Source organism: Pogonomyrmex barbatus, unplaced genomic scaffold (genome assembly GCF_055798465.1).
Source record: "Pogonomyrmex barbatus isolate J1 unplaced genomic scaffold, ASM5579846v1 scaffold7, whole genome shotgun sequence".
Classification (NCBI taxonomy): domain Eukaryota; kingdom Metazoa; phylum Arthropoda; class Insecta; order Hymenoptera; family Formicidae; genus Pogonomyrmex; species Pogonomyrmex barbatus.
In genome coordinates, this window is record NW_028297171.1 from 2,734,607 (window position 1) to 2,753,159 (window position 18,553).

The window sequence follows — 18,553 nt, forward strand, 5'->3', positions numbered from 1 at the left end:
ATCTGATATTCGAAGGGAATATTTTGATGATCAGATGAAAGCTGCGTCTTGATTGGTTTTCAAAGTGAGCTAGCAAGAAAAATAGCATCAGATCCATTACAAAAATCCAATAGAGCAGTATAGCCAGCAAGCTATACAATTTTCAGCATAGTAGTCGGCAAAATAGTCAATACAGGAGCACGCAAGAAATCCAGCAGCTAAAAAAGCACCGTGTGTTGCCGGCTTTAGTTGCGAAATTCCAGTCTCGGAAAGCATGCATTCCCGCGCGCAGAGGGCAGGACAGTCCGGCGTTCTCAAAATCTACGCAGACATTCCCTTCTTCGTTCCCCTCTCGTGAATCCGTCTCGCCGCAGTCGTCCACCGATATAAGTGCGATTGTGATTATTTTCTATCTTCCCGATCTTTTCCCTCGTATCATTAACCCGGCGAGTGCGCGAAACGCGGCGTGAAACAATGGCTGATCAGCAAGAAAGCAAGGACTTCAGTGAGGATGTTGCGGAGCAAAATTTTGAGAAGAACGGTGAGGCTGAGAGCGGTGGTACCGGTGGTGGCGGCGGGGACGCCGTGGAGAATGGCCAGGACTCGCAAGAAGACAGGTAAGATTTCTCTCGGTGTTTCCCCGCTCTTCGTGAGCTCCGTATCGGCGTGCCGCGATCGAATCGGTTCAGTGGTGCCTACCGTATCTCGCAATCCGGAAAATCGCGCCAATCCCGGCCGCGTCCCGCGGTGGCGTTTTCCCGCGAAATCGGTCGGCGTCCCCGAGTCCCGCTTCCGACACGGGTCGGACACAAGATGGCGATGGCCGATTCGAGCGAAACGTAATCCGTATGCATCGACCGTGCACCGAACGGCGATCGTCTGTCCGCGCGATCACTTCGCGTCGTTCGATCGCGACGCATCCGCCTGTGTGTTTCATTTTATTCCCGACCGCTCCGAATGGGCGAACTTACTGTTATTGTTATCGCGTCGTAGCTCACGAGACGCGGTCTTTCGTTTCTCTCTCTCTCTCTCTCTGTCTCTCTCTCTTTCTTTCTCTCTCCCTTACGCTGCGCGCTCGTAGCAAAGAGATTCATTCGCGTCGCGTGTACTCCGCACATTGTTTTCCACGCTTACGATCTTTTGCCGCTTTGTTTTGTCTTTTTTCTCTCTCTTTTTCTCTCTCCTTTCCGCGACAATATCGTTCACATTTGTCTGTTCACTTTCGAACGAGTACACGGGTACACGTAAGATTTCTCTGACGTCACTTCACTATTCCGTATTTATCGCACGAATGTTTACAAACTAGTATACTTTTTTTTTTTACACAAGACGTAAGAAATGTGAATTAAATACAATTTTACTGCGTCCTACAATATAAAATGCACTCGTAGTAAATCTGTTTGAGATATATAATCCCATATCGCTTGTTTTGTACGAATAAAATAAGGTAAATATAATTATACTCATTATGCTATGATTACAATTACACATGTGTTATTATGAGGTATGTGTCCATCTGTTTTTTCAAGCTTTTTAACTTTTTTGTAAATTTCTTTCTGTTTTCATTCAGCCGATTAACTTCTCTTCTAGTTCTATAATTAATGGAGGGCGGTCACAATTTCATCATTGATAAAGTTTGTATGTATATGTAGATCTACTTATATATATCCTCTATATAAATAACATTTGTATTGTATTTCTATTTTTTTTTTATAGAATATAATTTTGAAATCCATGTTTGATCAGTTACGAGTCATCTTTCCTTATTCACAGTACAGTTTACGGTCAAATTCAGATTAAGTCAATTGTTCAAAACGATTGACAAATCCGTCCAATGCTTGTCTGGGATCTCTGAATTGAACTATGAGGCTCCGTGAATGAGCTTTGGGGTCGGAATTATTGTGAACAATCGAGCATCGAGTTCTCAAGTCCATCATGTTCACGTCACGACATGAAAGTGCTGGAGTCAAGTCGAGTTAAATGTTACTTGAGATCAAATATACGTGCGTGTCGCAGCGACATATACTTACCTGCTGGATAATACAGAGTAGAGTAATTTCCGCTGATTCGAGTGTGATATTTGGATTATTTGGGCATGAGCAAAATGCACAGAGACACTAGGGCCAATGCAAACATCTCCAATAGACTCCGGAACGCCATTAACGCAGTTTCTGTGACTTGGTCTGCAGGTGGCAAACGTCCCAGTGCGATTATGGCGGGCTGCTTGCAACCGGCTAACTGTGACCTGACCTGACAACAGATACCGGCGAGAGACTGGTACCCATGGTATTTATCATCAGCGATAGATGATATGAAACGACATATATATATCGATAAACTTATATAAGTACAGACTTAACATTGCCGGAAAAAAAAATTAAAAAAAAAGATAAAAAAAACAGCAAAGTGTGTACATATTGCAGCTTGTTATTTGAATGCGAAAAAGTATGAAAAAATGTATCTCGAGACTCGAGGCAAGTCATATGTAACGTAATTCTTCTTGATGAACTGTAAGATAAAAAAAATATATCTATATATGTATACGTACGAATGTCTGATGTAATGCACAATAATGTTGTTTAGAAAGAAATCAAATAAAAAAAAAAGAGTGAAAGAGATAAGAACAGAGCAAAATTGGTGTAATGACCAATGTTTTAATCTATTATAATATGAAAATTAATTTTTAGCTTTCCAACATAGAGTTGCAGTCAATCTACCACGTGCCTAATTTTGGGCCAATTAATAATCGAGATTTGTGACTTAGAGAAGCTATTGTATTTTCTTTAGGGGCAGCCATATCTCAACTGGAGTTACGTGTAGCTTATTTGGATCATCGTTGTAACAATATTTTATTTTCTTTGATGCGTTTTTTTCTACTACAGTCACACACACACACACACACACACACACACACACACATATACATACATGTGAATATGTATTTTTTTTTTTTTTTTTCCCTAAAACTTTTACTTTAATACTCTCTTCACGAAAACTTGTTACACATAGTGTTCAAATCAAGTTGCCTGCGTGGTGCGCAAAGCCGCCGTCTCGATGTAACTTCAATTTGACTACGCTATCGCGTAGCAACTGCGTATGTAAACGTATACAATAAGATACATTTAACTTTATGAAAGTTCATTTGTTCTAGGGATATGGTATTGTAACTTTACTTCTTATCGTCGGTATAACAATTTTGTTTAGTTTCACATGCAAGGAACATGTTTATTTTTCCAAATTTATATGTAGGATAACACTTACATTGCATGTCGCTACAATTGAAATTCCTATTTCCTGCATTTAGAAATACGAGCGAATATCGTACTTTTATAAAAATACCAAAATTTGTTGCAGTGCCTTTTTCAGATAGCATCATGGGTCATCAATTGCACTTTATCAAATCGTAGTACAATTTTTAATTCACATAGGAGTAAATATTATCAATCGTAAATTCTTAGAAGCAATTAATTTGATATCTGTAAAAATCTCTGTTCTTTCTTTGGTAAAATAAATTAGTTCCATTGCTTTGCAGGTTGTCCGGAAGTAATCAGGATCTCTATGATCAATAAGCACACTCAATTTCCATTTCTCTCTTTCATTTATCTTTTTAACAGTGTGCTTAGAAAAATTTAATTAAAATAATACTATACGCAATTAAGATAGCACCGTGATAGCGATTGAAAAGTTAGGACGAACAAGCACATTTTTATCCTCTATTACATTTACTTAAAAATGTTATTTTTGTTTATTGTTTACAGAAAATTATTTGTCGGTGGCTTGAGCTGGGAAACTACTGACAGTGAGTACTCTTATTCTTAGTAATCGACATTGCATATTCAAATATTCGGCACGAATTTTTATCTCGATCTGTTTCATGCATTTCAGAGGAATTACGAGAACATTTTAGTACATATGGCGACATTGAGAGTATTAATGTCAAAACAGATCCCAACACGGGGAGATCGAGAGGCTTTGCCTTTATTGTTTTCGCCAAAGCCGAAGCTCTTGATAAAGTAATTCATTATTATCTTTCTTGATCGATAATCAAATGGAAATTTCAAATGTTATGGATAATGTATTAGCTCTCAAAATGGATTTCACACTTAAAACTTTTAACAAAAAAATATTCTTTTTTTTTTTCTTTATATATATATATATATATAAATCGAAACACACATGGAATGAAAATTGGAAACGACCTATTGATGAGTTAACTATTTCTATCATACTGTTTGAATCATACGTTGTACCAAATGTTACAAATAAATATTATATGCATTTAGTAATTTAATAATTTCTTGCAGATTATGTCGGCTGGCGATCACGTTATCAATAACAAAAAAGTTGATCCTAAAAAAGCGAAAGCTAGACATGGAAAGATCTTCGTAGGTGGTCTCTCGACAGAATTGTCTGATGACGATATTAAGAATTTCTTTTCACAATTTGGAAATGTAAATATTTTTTTATTTGGAAGCGAATAAAAAATAGAAACGACAATTATCGCATAATTCTCTTCTAGATTGTCGAGATGGAGATGCCATTTGACAAGACAAAGAACCAAAGGAAAGGTTTCTGCTTTATTACATTTGAATCTGAGCAAGTAGTCAATGAACTGCTCAAAATACCTAAACAAACCATCAACGGAAAAGCCGTAAGTTTTGCCAGTCTCTTTAATGAAAATAAATTAATGAGAATAATCATTAAACTTAAAATCTAAAAATCAACAAATTAATTTTTATTATCGATTTTAACTCTATGTTTAATAGGTAGATGTAAAGAAGGCGACGCCTAAATTGGACGGCATGGGCGGGATGCGTGGCGGAATGATGGGTCGAGGTAGAGGGGCTCGTGGCGGTCGAGGTCGCGGATTTGGCGGACAGGGTGGTTGGGGACAGGGCTACGGAGGCGGTTATGGCGGCGGGTATGGCCAAGGTGGCTACGGCGGTGGGTACGACGGTTACGGTGGATATGATTACTACGGCGGCGGTTACGGCGGTTACGGTGGTTATGATTACAGCGGATATGGTGGTGATTATCCTTTATTCTTTTATCATATAAATCAAATTTGTACTTAAGTAATGTCCCAGGGTGAGGTATTTTCTGTCAGTATCCCGGCGATCTTCGGAGTATCTTTGCATCGTTCCTCTCGGACTGGAATTTCGTTCCTCGAGTCGGCTCTTAGTACATTTGATGTTTATTTTTTTCCCCTATTTCTTGTAATGCATTGAAATCTCGATGGTACGTGCGAATACTGATTCCATTGTACCATGTGTTTCATGAAACGCAGATGGCTATGGCTATGGCGGTGGTAATTACGAAGGTGGCTACGCGGGCGGGCGCGGTGGTGTACGCGGTAAAGGTACGCATTACAGCGTTCCTTGATATATTTTATTACCCATCATTTTGTATTTTGCTCTCTCTCTTCTTCTCTTTTATATTTAGCTTTACCACCGCTAGAATTGCACCCATATCCTTATAACCCTTTGACTGCAACGAGAGCAACTAAACTCCCCCCCCCCCCCGACTTACAGTCCAATCTAAATATAATCACAACATAAATCTTGATTAATTTTAACTGTTGGAACGTTGAGAAGTACTTGTCAAAAGGGAAATTTTGTTTAATTTATCTCGCTTTTGTCATCTTTGCTTACAAATTCATATTACTTAATCATTGTGTAACGAGAAAAAAATATAAGGGATGAATCCCAGAGAGATGCGTATCAAAAAAAAGGGTATGGATTCGAATTTGTATGCAGCTTACTACCTTAGCCTGTAGCCTCTTTGTTCGTACATTTATTACCTGTAGTGATAACTTCTTTCGTAGTATCTAATTGTTGTTAGTAGCGTAGTGTATTTTTTTTACCGAGATGTATTACGTTGTAAGAGTTCGATCTGTTATTAATTTGTGTAATTATAGTTGTATAATTATAATTATAAACTTTTTGCTGTCGTAGATGTAAATGGACTAACGATACAGTATCGGTATTGTTCCAGGTGGCTCAGGCTACGGCGGCAAGCAAAGGGGAGGTGGCGGTCGCCAAAATCAGAGGCACCAGCCGTACTAACGAAAATTCTCATTCGCGACCGCAGTGCAATTCGCGTTGTAACCGCTGGTGAGTTGCCGCATAGTTAGAGCTTAATGCTCTCGCGTCGTTACCTTGAGAAATTAGAGCGGCAATCTCTCTTAACATCGTTTTATTATCGTTTGTTAATATCATCATCATAATATCTATCATTTTGTGAAAATACGAATTAATTTAAGTCAATGTTCTAGTTTACCTTTTGTTAATTCAATTTGGTGACAACTCTCGATGAATACATTTTGCAACGTAATTTGTAAATTACAAATACATAGTGCCACATCGCGCACACAACATGGGTCTACCTTATCTTTTTTCACAGGTACTCTTCCTCACTACTACCGATCTCTTCATTCGTCCAATCATCATTCCATTAAGCCGCGCCCCTCCTAGCAAGAATTTCGACACTTTTTCAACAATGTGGACAACTGCTGCTACGAAATCAATCACCGAAAACCACAGAGACGGAGACAGCAGTAGTGATTTCGTTTTGTATTTAACTCCGATTTATTATTCCGTAACTATATGCTTTCCTTTCTGCCGTTTATAGCACGAACTTGTGTCGTCTCTCCTTTTTAATAGTGCATTTACGGTAGAAAAGCAAGTATATAAAATCACTGACAGATTTTCGAATGTAATATCGAACAAAGCAATGAAGTATCCAACAGTATAACAATCTTGCAAAAAGTAACGTTGCCGTATGATAGATAATGGAATAAGAATAGCTGTATAAAGATACAATGTAAGCACGGCAATACGTGCCTCGTCAGAAAAATGCGTCGTTATTGAGGAATTGCGCATCCAGAATTATTCCTATATAATTCCTATACAAATCTAATCACCTCGTCCCATTATATTTCAATTAGTTGAAGTTAAACAATTAACTTAATTGGCAATTATCTTGTTAAGAAACGTCTACAGTATTAACACAAATCGAATTAATTTTCTATTTGATATGTGGAAGGAATAATTAAATTAGAGACTATACATTTTATTAGATATTTTGCTATAAGCCGATTAAGTTAATCGGAATTTAGTCTTACTATTTGGATTTATCTGTTTTCGATTTTTATTTTATCGTAAATGGATTTTCCATTGAAGTTTATTTCGTGTATAAAACGACAGGAGATAAAGTAGTTGAATGTTGTTTAATAGGCGCGATTGTTTTTGCATTCATATATTTGGTTTAATTCTAAATGTGCTTAAATTGGATTGCCAGATCAATGATTTGCAGATTGGATTTTTCGCGCATGCTCGATGGATGATGAAACCGACGTGTATTTAGGTAATGTGAAGGTCAGCTTGATGAACGGGATTTTTAAATAATGTGTGAATCATCGACGAAGTATACACTTAAAACGATCGGTCCTATGTAAATTTACACAACTGGCAAAATTTAGAGATGATTACTTCGTAATATATTAATTTTATAATTTAGTCTGATATTCCTTAGATATGTACATATATTTACACATGATATTTTATTTGATCTTATCAACCGGGGTTGAGTATCCATGCAGGTACTATTAAAAGAATTTAATTTCGCAGTAATATGAAATGCTTATTGTGTTGGAAGGATGTATGCTTATTTATAAAGCATTTGTATAATAATGAATCATGAATTTGATATGAAATTATAAGCTAATTGCTTAAAATTTTCAGGTTATTTATATCTAATTTATATATCTATTATTTTTCTATTTAGGCTTATTTGATAGAAAATCATGAAAATTTCTCAAAAACTGGATATCTGTAATATCTTCTTAGTGATATAATTTTTATATACATAAAAATTATATCACATAGGTTTAAGTATTTGCAAAAGAGTAACTTATTTTTTTAAATTAGACTTTCGTTGATATTGCTTTGCGCATATTTCAAAAATATAAAATAACGACAGTTCCTGGTCTCAAGATCGATTATTAATTCAAATATATTTTATTTGACATCTACATTAAGATCATAAAGACAGAATTTGTGTAAGTTAATCAAAAATTGTATTGATAGTTATATTCTGCTTTTTCATTGATTGATTTTAATACTGTTTTGCGAGTTTTAATATGAATATATCCCTAGTCTGATCTTGCGGATGCGTGCAGATTGCATTCTCATTGGAAACGTTTCTTCCCAGAAAATTTTCTTGAAAAGGTTTCTAGAAGACTTTAAAAATCCCTTGTCAATGAATCGATCGGATAAAAGATTAATATTTTATTAGAAGTTTTTGCTTTTTTTTTATTCTGATTGGTTAATTAAATGCTACTCTACGCATCGAGTAGAACTTTAAAACGTAGTCCATGATTCTATTACAAATTTTTTGAAAACTGTTGAGATCGGTTATAAAATAGTAAAATTTTTAAATCTCTAGAAATTCTTGGATAATAAGGGTAAATAGTAAAGATTCATTTGCCGTTTTATCCCACTACTCATTTTTCACTAATCAACATCTGTGTCAAAGCATTGGTGTCTACATGAGGATTCAGGCTAACGCTACCAAATGCTATTACAAGTCATATCAGACTACGGGTTGCCGGTTGACGATTCTATTTATTATTGTATTGTCCCGGTATTGTTTACAATAGGTGATTTAAGCCATAAGAAATGGACGAATCATAGTTGAAGAATAGAAGAATAATCGATGATTGGTCAATGTAATTGGCTGAAATAGAATTATTAACCGGCAACCTGTAATCTGATATGGCCTTAATGCACTATCTCAAAAGAGGTGACGCCCGATTGCCCGTTGCCGATGAAAATTGGTCAATTTAAAATAAAATTATTTGATTGGTTGATCCAGTAGAAAATCTCCAGGCATCGGTCGCTGTAAGTGGCTGTGTCCAATTGCAACATGGTCAAACGGGATGCTCCCTCTCGAAAGCGATAGCGAGTATTTTCCATTTAGTGTCTCAAGTCGACCCAAGCATCGTTCTATCTTTCTTGGCATTCAATGAATAACAAGGACAGAATGATATTTGTGTCGACTTGTGCACTAAATGGAAAGCACATGGCAGCGTTGATGGCGCGAAATTATGACGTAAAAATGCTACCAATATGACATCACGATAGTGTTTGGTAGCGCTACCAATTAAGTTCTTCGAACAGCAATAGTGCTGAATAGTGGTAATAGTGAGCTCCCCGAACGCACCCGAAATGTCAGCCATGCGCGGACGTGGTTGGCAGCTCCGATCGAGTGGAGTAGCGCGAAGCGAGCTGCGGAACCGGACGAGACACGACGCGGTGTTGTGAACACGGCGTCACGTAAGTGCTCTGCGTTTAGCGAGCACTTCTGTAAGAGTAACTGGTGTGAACGAGTGAGTTAGCGAGCGAGCGAACGAACGGTGTCTCGGCCGCCGAATTATCGACGCGCGTCCAGCGAGACGGCCGCCCCGCGTGCCTGTGATATGCGAGTAATTAGCGCTTGCGGCACCGCGAATGGAGGTCCTGCGGTCCTAGAGACTACCATCAAAGCAGCGAGCAGCGCACTCTCGTCGCCGAGGCGCGATCATTGAAGGTACGCAACGTACGTCGTACGGTCCGGTCGTCCGTTCCGCGTCCGCGTAGTCACACGCACGCGACGATTTTTCGCGAGGACAGGTGTTCCCGTCCCGAAACAAACGGCGTCGCCGTTTCTCCTCGAAACCGCGCCAATTAGATGGCAGCCCTTTCCCGCCATATTTTTCAAACCTCCCTGCAACGTGGACGTCTACACCTGCGGTAATAGCTTTTGTTTTAAAAGCGAGAGGGAAGGTATTTCTCAAAATTGGATATCCCTGTCTCGAGTCTTGAATCGAAATCTTCGACAGTTAGATGTAGAATTTAAACTTGATTCTTTCAAGAATGATTTCACAAGGATGTTTATAATATATTTTTATAGTGTTTTTGGTCAATTTTCTATATTAGAAGTTTGGTTGTATACTTCTAGACAATGTTTATTTTGTTGATCTCATAGATATTTAAAAGTACACCATATCAAGATGAATACAGCCATGGAAAATGGAGCTGGTGATGGCAAGTCAGCCAGCAAGCAGAAAACTATTGAGGGTATCTATCAAAAGAAATCACAGTTGGAACATATCTTGCTGCGTCCAGATACCTATATTGGGTCTGTAGAGCCGGTAACAGAAATGATGTGGGTTTTTGATAAAGAGAAGGAGATGATGGTGCAGAAAGATATAAAATATGTTCCTGGATTATATAAAATTTTTGACGAGATCTTAGTAAATGCTGCAGATAATAAACAACGTGATCCCAAGATGGATATGATCAAGATTGATATTGATTCGTAAGTTATTTTATTGCAATCTAAATCTAAATCTAAAATCTTCAAAAAAAGAAAATTGATATAAATTCATCATTAAGTAAATAGTATCATTAAGTAAATATTATATTTTGTAGAGAGAACAATACTATTTCTGTGTGGAATAATGGAAAAGGTATCCCAGTAGTAATACATAAAGAAGAAAACATGTATGTACCTACCATGATATTTGGTCATCTTCTGACATCATCAAATTATGACGATGAAGAAGAAAAAGTGACTGGTGGTAGAAATGGTTATGGTGCCAAGCTCTGTAACATTTTCAGTCATCGTTTTACAGTGGAGACTGCAACGAAAGAATATAAGAAATGTTTAAAACAAGTGAGTGCAAGTATAAAAATATCTCGATCTTTAGTCTTGTCAATGCTAAAATTTTTATCTCTTACAGACATGGGGAAATAATATGGGAAAAGCTAGCGAGCCTAGGATTAAAGAATATTACGGAGAAGATTTCACGAAGGTCACATTTTCGCCAGACTTGTCAAAGTTTAAGATGCAATCTCTCGATGATGATATTGTATCTTTAATGTCTCGAAGAGCATACGATGTGGCCGCCTCCTCAAAAGGCGTCAAAGTTTATTTGAATGGAAGTCGCGTTCCAGTAAAGAACTTTAAGGACTATGTTGATTTTTACATCAAGGGAAAAGAAGATGATGTCGGCAATCCATTGAAAGTTGTATATGAAAATTGTGGTCCACGCTGGGAAGTAGCTCTTACTTTGTCTGATAAAGGATATCAACAAATGTCTTTTGTAAATAGTATCGCGACAACAAAGGTAATACAAATGGCTATTAGAGTAATCTTCTATATGTAAAATTGTTCCAAATATTTGAATTTGCTAAATATCGATAGGGCGGTAGACACGTCGATCACGTGACGGAGTTAATAGTTAAACAGTTGATCGAAACGTTAAAGAAGAAGAACAAAGCTGGTGTGGCTATTAAGCCGTTTCAAATCAAGAATCACTTGTGGATCTTTGTTAATTGTCTCATCAACAATCCCACGTTTGACTCACAAACCAAGGAAAACATGACTTTACAAGCAAAAAGCTTTGGCTCTAAATGCACATTAACTGATAAATTCATCACATCGGTAGGTACAAATGATTTTATATAAAAAATTTTAGTTCTCTAGATGTTTGATCATTTTTTTTCAACGTGTTTGTAGATCACGAAAATTGGTATTGTGGAGGCAGTGTTAACTTGGGCAAAATTTAAAGCTGATAGTCAGCTTGAGAAGTTGGGCCCCAAGTCGAAGCAAAGAAAACTTCATGGTATACCCAAATTAGAGGATGCCAATGATGCGGGAACTGCAAAATCATTGGAATGCACACTCATATTGACTGAGGGAGACTCAGCTAAAACAATGGCTGTGTCTGGCATCGCTTCCATAGGCAGAGATAAATATGGCATATTTCCATTAAGAGGTGAATTTGTTTTATTGGAAAATATTTTATTAGATAATTTCAATATATAATAATACTAATGAACGCTTGATCGTAGGTAAAATGTTAAACGTACGAGAGGCTACTCATAAGCAAATTTTAGAGAATGCCGAAATTAATAATTTGATAAAAATTCTTGGTCTCCAATATAAAAAGAAATACGAGACTCGAGACGATTTGAAGACATTACGTTATGGAAAGATGATGATTATGACTGATCAGGATCAGGTTAAATTTTTTACATAGATAATATTATATGCATGTATATATTTTATCATAAATTTTTACAACTAAATTTGTATTTTCTTGTGTAGGACGGTTCGCATATCAAGGGTCTCTTGATTAACTTTATCCATCATAACTGGCCATCATTGCTGAAGTTAAATTTCGTCGAAGAATTCATTACGCCTATTGTGAAGGCCACTAAGGGCAATCAAGTCTTATCTTTCTTCTCGCTTCCAGAATTCGAGATGTGGAAGAAGGAAACGGAAAATTTTCACACGTATAAGATCAAATATTACAAAGGTCTTTATTGAAAAATTTTAATTCCCTGTTATTTAATTATCATAATACATAGGATTCATCTGACCAGGTATTTTCTCTTTTTGAATTTGCATAGGTTTGGGTACTTCCACTGCCAAAGAAGCGAAGGAGTACTTTGAAAACATGGCCAGGCACAGAATACGCTTCAAATACGATGGCGAGCAAGATGATCAGAACATCATCATGGCATTCAGTAAAAAGTGCGTTGATCAACGCAAGGACTGGTTGATGAATCACATGAATGAAACGAAAAGACGAAAGGAGATTGGTCTCGGTGAACGTTATCTTTACGAAAAGGATACGCGTACCGTTACTTTTTCGGACTTTATCAATGTCGAACTGGTGTTGTATAGTAATTATGATAATGTGAGATCTATTCCAAATATGATGGATGGTTTTAAGCCGGGCCAGAGAAAAGTAATATATACCTGTTTAAAACGAAATGACAAACGTGAGGTGAAGGTCGCGCAATTGGCGGGATCTGTCGCCGAGCATTCGGCTTATCATCATGGTGAAACGTCCCTGATGGCAACCATAATTAATCTCGCGCAGAATTTTGTAGGTAGCAACAACATTAATCTGCTGCAGCCCATCGGTCAATTTGGTACAAGACTCGCTGGAGGAAAAGATTCTGCCAGTCCGAGATACATTTTCACGATGCTCAGGTATTAATTATTATTATATATAGATTTACATAAAAAAGAAATTGTAACGGCATACCTTCCGTCTTTTTTTCTTTATAGCCCCTTGGCAAGGTATATATTTCACAAACACGATGATCCTCTGCTGAAACACGAATACGACGATAATCAAAGGATCGAGCCTGTTCATTACATACCTGTGATTCCTATGGTATTAGTAAACGGTGCCGATGGCATTGGTACCGGATGGATGACGAAGATACCGAATTACAATCCTCGAGAGATAATTGAGAATTTGCATAGGATGATGGATGGCGCGGATCCGAAACCTATGGTAAATATTGATAAATTATCTAAAAAGTTGAAGTTATAATTTTATAAATGTATATTTAACATTCGGAATATTTAAAATATCAAGATTCATATTGATATGTTACCTTAGTTTTTATACATAATCATATTTTCATTTTAGAGACCATATTACAAAAATTTTAAAGGTGTCGTCGAGAGTTGTGGCGATTACCGCTATGTTATAAGCGGAGAGATATCGGTAATTGGACCCGATAAAGTGGAAATTACCGAACTTCCTATTGGTACATGGACGCAAACTTACAAAGAAACCGTGCTAGAACCTATGTTACATGGAACCGATAAGACACCGGCTATCATTACGTAAGTTTTAATTAATTAATAATATTTGTTAAAATTTTTTATTGCCTTTTTAAAAACTATTTTATCTCATTATTAAGGGATTACAAAGAGTATAACACAGATACGGCAGTGCACTTTATAGTAATGATGAATCGTGACAAATTATTAGAATTAGAAAGAGATGGTCTTCATAAAGCATTTAAACTTCAGACAACAATGACTATCACATCTATGGTAAGATATCGAAAATATTATGCAATATATTGATTTAAATAAAGTGATAATTTATGATCTTTCTGTGCAGTGTGCATTTGACGAAAATCAATGCTTGAATAAGTACGACAATGTGATACAGATATTGAAGGGATTTTATAAAGTACGATTAGACGCGTATTACAAGAGGAAAGATTATCTAGAAGGAGTTTTGCAAGCGGAAGCAGCAAAACTATCGAATCAGGCGCGCTTCATCCTCGAGAAATGCGATGGCGATCTAGTGATAGAGAACAAGAAGAAGAAAGACATGATTGCGGAATTAATCAGACGTAATTACGATTCCGATCCTGTGGTAGTTTGGAAATTAACGCAGAATAGAGAGCAAGTATTGGTAAGTAGATCTGCTTGAAAATTCTATTTGCAAATGTGAAAGAATCATAGAGTAGATATTTACTGGAATTTATTTATTATGCTATGCCAGGAGGATCAAGTAAGTTAATATAGGAAGAAACAGTATGTAAAACTTCCAATGTACACATTGTATCCCAAAGGTCTTTTAACAAACAACCATTTTTCAGTGGATAAATCTTTTAACAGAAACTCTTTGCTATTTAATTTAAAAATAAGCAGAGAACTTTCAGTTAAACATGATGTTTTGGATTGTGTATTGGTTGTTTTTGTAAAAAGCTTTTTTATCGTATCAATAAATATTTGTAGTTTTACCGATAATTCTTATTGTCACGGATAAATAGGAAGAAACTGCATTAAATGAAGAAGAAAACGCTCCAACTGCGAGAGCAATAGAAAAGGAAAATTTCGATTACCTTCTCGGAATGACGATGTGGAGTCTAACAAAGGAAAAGAAAGACGAACTGTTGCGTCAACGGGATGAGAAGATTGGAGAGTTGAAGAGATTGCAAGCTCGTACACCGATTTCTTTATGGAAAGAAGATTTGGACAATCTGTTAGCTGAATTAAATAAAGTAAGAATTTTTTTATTTTGTGAAAGAAGATCAATTGTATTTATTTATGTCATTTTGTGATTTTTGTATTTTTTTAGCTGGAGGAAAAAGAGCAAAAGGATCAGATAAAATCGAAGCAAAATGAAAAGAAACCGCCCTCAAGATTTTACAAAATGGAAGACACTCGTCGCATAATTCCTGTAATCGATGTTGAATTGAAGAAAAAGATCGAAAAAGCTGACATCGTGTCAAAGGACAAGAAAGAAGGCATAAAGAAACCAAGAGTAAGTTTTTTTTATCTATTATCTCATATTTACATACTCAAGTGTGATTATTATATTATTGAAAACTTTTATATCAGGTAAAGAAAGAGCAAGTCTCAATGGAGGAGAAAGACGAATTTGATACATTAGTTGATTCCAATATTAAATCTCTCGAACACAGACTTGGAAATTCTCCCGAAAAAATGGAGAAGAAAGCTACAAAGAAAGGTTGAGAAACATTAATTTGCGAAATTACATATTTTACAATGAATTTTAATGATAAAATTTTTTGTTCTCATAAACAGGATTGAAACAAACAACGTTGCAATTTAAACCAATCAAGAAAGGTAAAAAGAAAGATAAGAATTCAGGTAGCGATAGCGATGACATCGATTTCGGTAGTATTTCGCCAGTTCCGCAACCACGAGCATCTCGTAGGACTACAAGTATGAATCTTTTTTCAAAATCATTTTATCTTTTTCCAAATTAAAGATTATTAAAATAGAGTATTTTATGTCTTATTTATCAAATTTATTTAAATATAGCCAAGAAGAATTATAATATGAGTAGCGAAGATTCTGATGACAGTCACGAAATGTTTAGTCCCTCTTCCGATTCGGAAATGTATGTATAATTCCTTTATTCATATTGATTCATATTGATTCTTTTAGAGTTATTTCTCATTGTTTATTTTTTTTTATAGACCGAAAAAGAAAGAACCCATTATAGCACTAAGCGATTCCGACGACAATTTTAAACCAAGCAAGAAACCGCCCCAGCGTAAGAATGCACTATATATTTAAATTAAATATAATTATACGCATTATAGAATATATTATATAATTATTTGCCTTTGCAGCGACTTCAGAGGAACTTTTCGATTCATTAGTAGGCAATTCTCCCGAGAAGCTATCTTCACCTGAGAAAAAACCTTTAATATCTTCGTCGGGCGAAGACTCACCTATAAAGTTTACGCCACCTAAAAAAGGTAATTGATATTTAACTCAATCGCATAGCTAAAAAAAGCGCAATCGTTTTTCACTCATTCGATATCACTCATTTTTCGTGTTTACAGCACCGGCTAAGAAAAAGACTGAAAATGGTGGCGGGAAGGGAGTAAAGAGGCAGTTGAAAAAGAAACTAAAATCATCTGAGGACTCTGACACAGATGACACATATACTGCCAAACAAAGTCAAGTGAGTTATTAAATTTTAAGTCAAGTATATTTGTGTAATATTCAGTATAGTAATTATCTTCGGGAATATTTTTCATTAAACTTTTTTAATCTTTTTACAGATAAAGAAGAAAAAAAAGATTTCTGATTCTGATGAAGAAATAATTGAGGAATCGCCACCACCTCGGAAGCCTGCCGGTAGAGCTCGGAAGCCTGTATCTTATGCATTAAAGTCGGACGATAGTGATGATTCGGATTGAACATTGTCGTGCATTTTAAATTATGCCAGAGATGATATGATTGACTGAAATAGTTTAGAATGTGGATCTGTGAGGCAAGATGAAACTCGTGAATTAATGCAAAGATGTTGCATATGTTTATTTGGAGATTTCATCCCCACTGTTGATCGTGAATTAGTAATAATTTTATGTGAAGTGTTTCGTACGGGATCTGTCAAATGTTCAGAACGTGTTCCTCGAATAATTTTCGAAAAAAAAAGAAGAAATTTAAATTATTGATAAATTTTTTCACTTCTGTTTTACTAAGTGATGTTCGAAGATTTATTCGAGCAATACAATCTCTAGCACGTTCTTCCTGAAACGCTTCGTATAATCTTGTACATAATTTTGCTCTTCGAGCACACATAGTGTTGCAAACGAGTGGAATTTTGTGAAATTAAAACGCTGTGGACAGTATTGCAGGATATATGCGAGTGTGCCCAAAATACTCACAAATCTTATCGTATAACTCGAATCTTCGGAAAAATTTTATTTATAAAAAATAAAGCGTGAATCATATATTGTGTTATATTGTGATATTGATATGTAATTTTAACATTTTCAGTTAGACGTTAGCGTTTACCTTCTTTCTTTGTCAAAAGCTCGAGAAAATTGTGGCACGCTCCTGTCTTGCAAAGAAAAATATCCAGCGCCGCCTACGCTAGATAGATTAATTAGTACCGCGCTATTGCGGAGGAACACTTCTCCAGATTTCACAAATTATCACACAATTGTTATATATTATTCTTCTCACCGCCGAAACTTTATTTATATGATTCGATATTTCAGAAAAAAAAAAATAGCAAAAATGAGAGAAAGAGACATGCCAATTCCGGAAAACAAATGTTTTATATAGAAAATGAAAAGAAAGAAAAATATGAAATATACACAATTTTTAAATATATTTTTACACACGTCACAGTATGAATTTTTTTTCAGGTTGTCTAAAGACTAAAGAAATTATACAGCGGTAACTAGCTATTATACATATATACATAGAACGGATCTTAGAATTATGCGGCGCTCAATATCGGTTAAGCGAAGCTGTCGGACGTTTTACTTTTAGCTTTATACTGACCATATGTAGAATAAAGTAAGTTTACTTCGTGCTCGTGTCTCATCGTAGGTAACGAAGAAGTTTTGTAAACTTTAAAATGCTGAGCGAGAGTCAGGCTCGCGACGTGACGAGAGATAACCGAGAGAGTCACAATTTTAATTACAATCAGGAAGAAGATCGAGGTGGAAGCTAATACGAATCAAAAACTAATTGGTTCCCCTCGTAATTACGCTCCTCCTCCTCTCTCTTCTCATATTTTATTTTTTCTCATTTCTCATATCCACATATAAGAAATCAATTAAATTGAGGCATATTGGTGTTCACTGAATTCAACTATATTATACTAGTTCTATATACGCGTACTTGTTCACTCGTTAGGATAAGATTTTAAGAGAATTGTTGTGATTGCTATTAACGCGACGATTTTACACCTGCTATCAAATTGATCTCGACACCGAAACCTGTCGACTAGCCCACGGCCACGCGCGTGTTCTCAGCCTAATCAACAATTTTATGTATTCTCGACGATTTTCATTTTTATATAATTCACACTAGATACGTATATATAAATATAAATATAAATAAAATGTTTTATCTTTTTAGATACTCGGCAATTCATTGTTTAATATCATTTGCAAAAATAAAAGCGCGAAAGAGAAACGGAAAGCAGCGGGATAATGCACACCGAGAGATGCGTATGATTTATATTTAATTAATAAGTTTACTAACTTTTTAAATTATACACAAATACGTAAATTTATTGCTATAACGTTTCATACACCGTCCTCGGCGAAATTTCTTTGTTTTTTTTTTTTTGTATTCTATTATGAGGAAGATCGTGACCATGCCGACACGCAGGAGCGATTGAAAAAAAAAGAACAATATTCAAATTATGCATATTTAACAATATGTAAGTCATGGAAACATTTTATAATCGATATTTTTTTTATAC

General features: G+C 35.8%; 2 protein-coding genes and 1 long non-coding RNA gene across 7 annotated transcripts; all 3 read left to right on the forward strand.

Moving 5' to 3' along the window:
* Nucleotides 1-309: 309 nt before the first annotated feature.
* LOC105433085 (RNA-binding protein squid-like) lies at nucleotides 310-6,834 on the forward strand. Of its 4 annotated transcripts, XM_011648190.3 has the most exons (9): nucleotides 311-596; nucleotides 3,738-3,778; nucleotides 3,865-3,992; nucleotides 4,284-4,430; nucleotides 4,499-4,630; nucleotides 4,746-5,007; nucleotides 5,267-5,338; nucleotides 5,974-6,092; nucleotides 6,382-6,834. In XM_011648190.3, the coding sequence occupies exons 1-8, from the start codon at nucleotides 454-456 to the stop codon at nucleotides 6,042-6,044; spliced, it is 996 nt and encodes a 331-aa protein (XP_011646492.1). In that variant the 5' UTR covers nucleotides 311-453; the 3' UTR covers nucleotides 6,045-6,092; nucleotides 6,382-6,834. The 4 variants fall into 4 exon arrangements, with proteins under 4 accessions (XP_088939623.1, XP_088939624.1, XP_011646492.1 ...); XM_089083497.1 differs by lacking the exon at nucleotides 5,974-6,092 and having other exon boundaries at nucleotides 310-596; XM_011648191.3 differs by lacking the exon at nucleotides 5,267-5,338.
* On the forward strand, nucleotides 603-2,238 carry LOC148934915 (uncharacterized). Its single transcript, XR_016140963.1, has 2 exons — nucleotides 603-1,426; nucleotides 1,550-2,238. It is a non-coding gene; the product is annotated as an uncharacterized LOC148934915 (long non-coding RNA).
* A 2,390-nt stretch (nucleotides 6,835-9,224) lies between the features above and the next one.
* On the forward strand, nucleotides 9,225-18,203 carry Top2 (DNA topoisomerase 2). Of its 2 annotated transcripts, XM_011648193.3 has the most exons (23): nucleotides 9,225-9,567; nucleotides 10,006-10,338; nucleotides 10,452-10,695; nucleotides 10,763-11,149; nucleotides 11,227-11,466; nucleotides 11,542-11,800; nucleotides 11,877-12,046; nucleotides 12,133-12,343; nucleotides 12,438-13,026; nucleotides 13,105-13,336; nucleotides 13,475-13,674; nucleotides 13,752-13,887; nucleotides 13,958-14,257; nucleotides 14,348-14,356; nucleotides 14,619-14,849; nucleotides 14,927-15,112; nucleotides 15,190-15,319; nucleotides 15,397-15,537; nucleotides 15,637-15,715; nucleotides 15,795-15,871; nucleotides 15,951-16,079; nucleotides 16,167-16,288; nucleotides 16,389-18,203. In XM_011648193.3, the coding sequence occupies exons 2-23, from the start codon at nucleotides 10,031-10,033 to the stop codon at nucleotides 16,524-16,526; spliced, it is 4,518 nt and encodes a 1,505-aa protein (XP_011646495.2). In that variant the 5' UTR covers nucleotides 9,225-9,567; nucleotides 10,006-10,030; the 3' UTR covers nucleotides 16,527-18,203. The 2 variants fall into 2 exon arrangements, with proteins under 2 accessions (XP_011646495.2, XP_088939592.1); XM_089083466.1 differs by lacking the exon at nucleotides 14,348-14,356.
* Nucleotides 18,204-18,553: the final 350 nt, after the last annotated feature.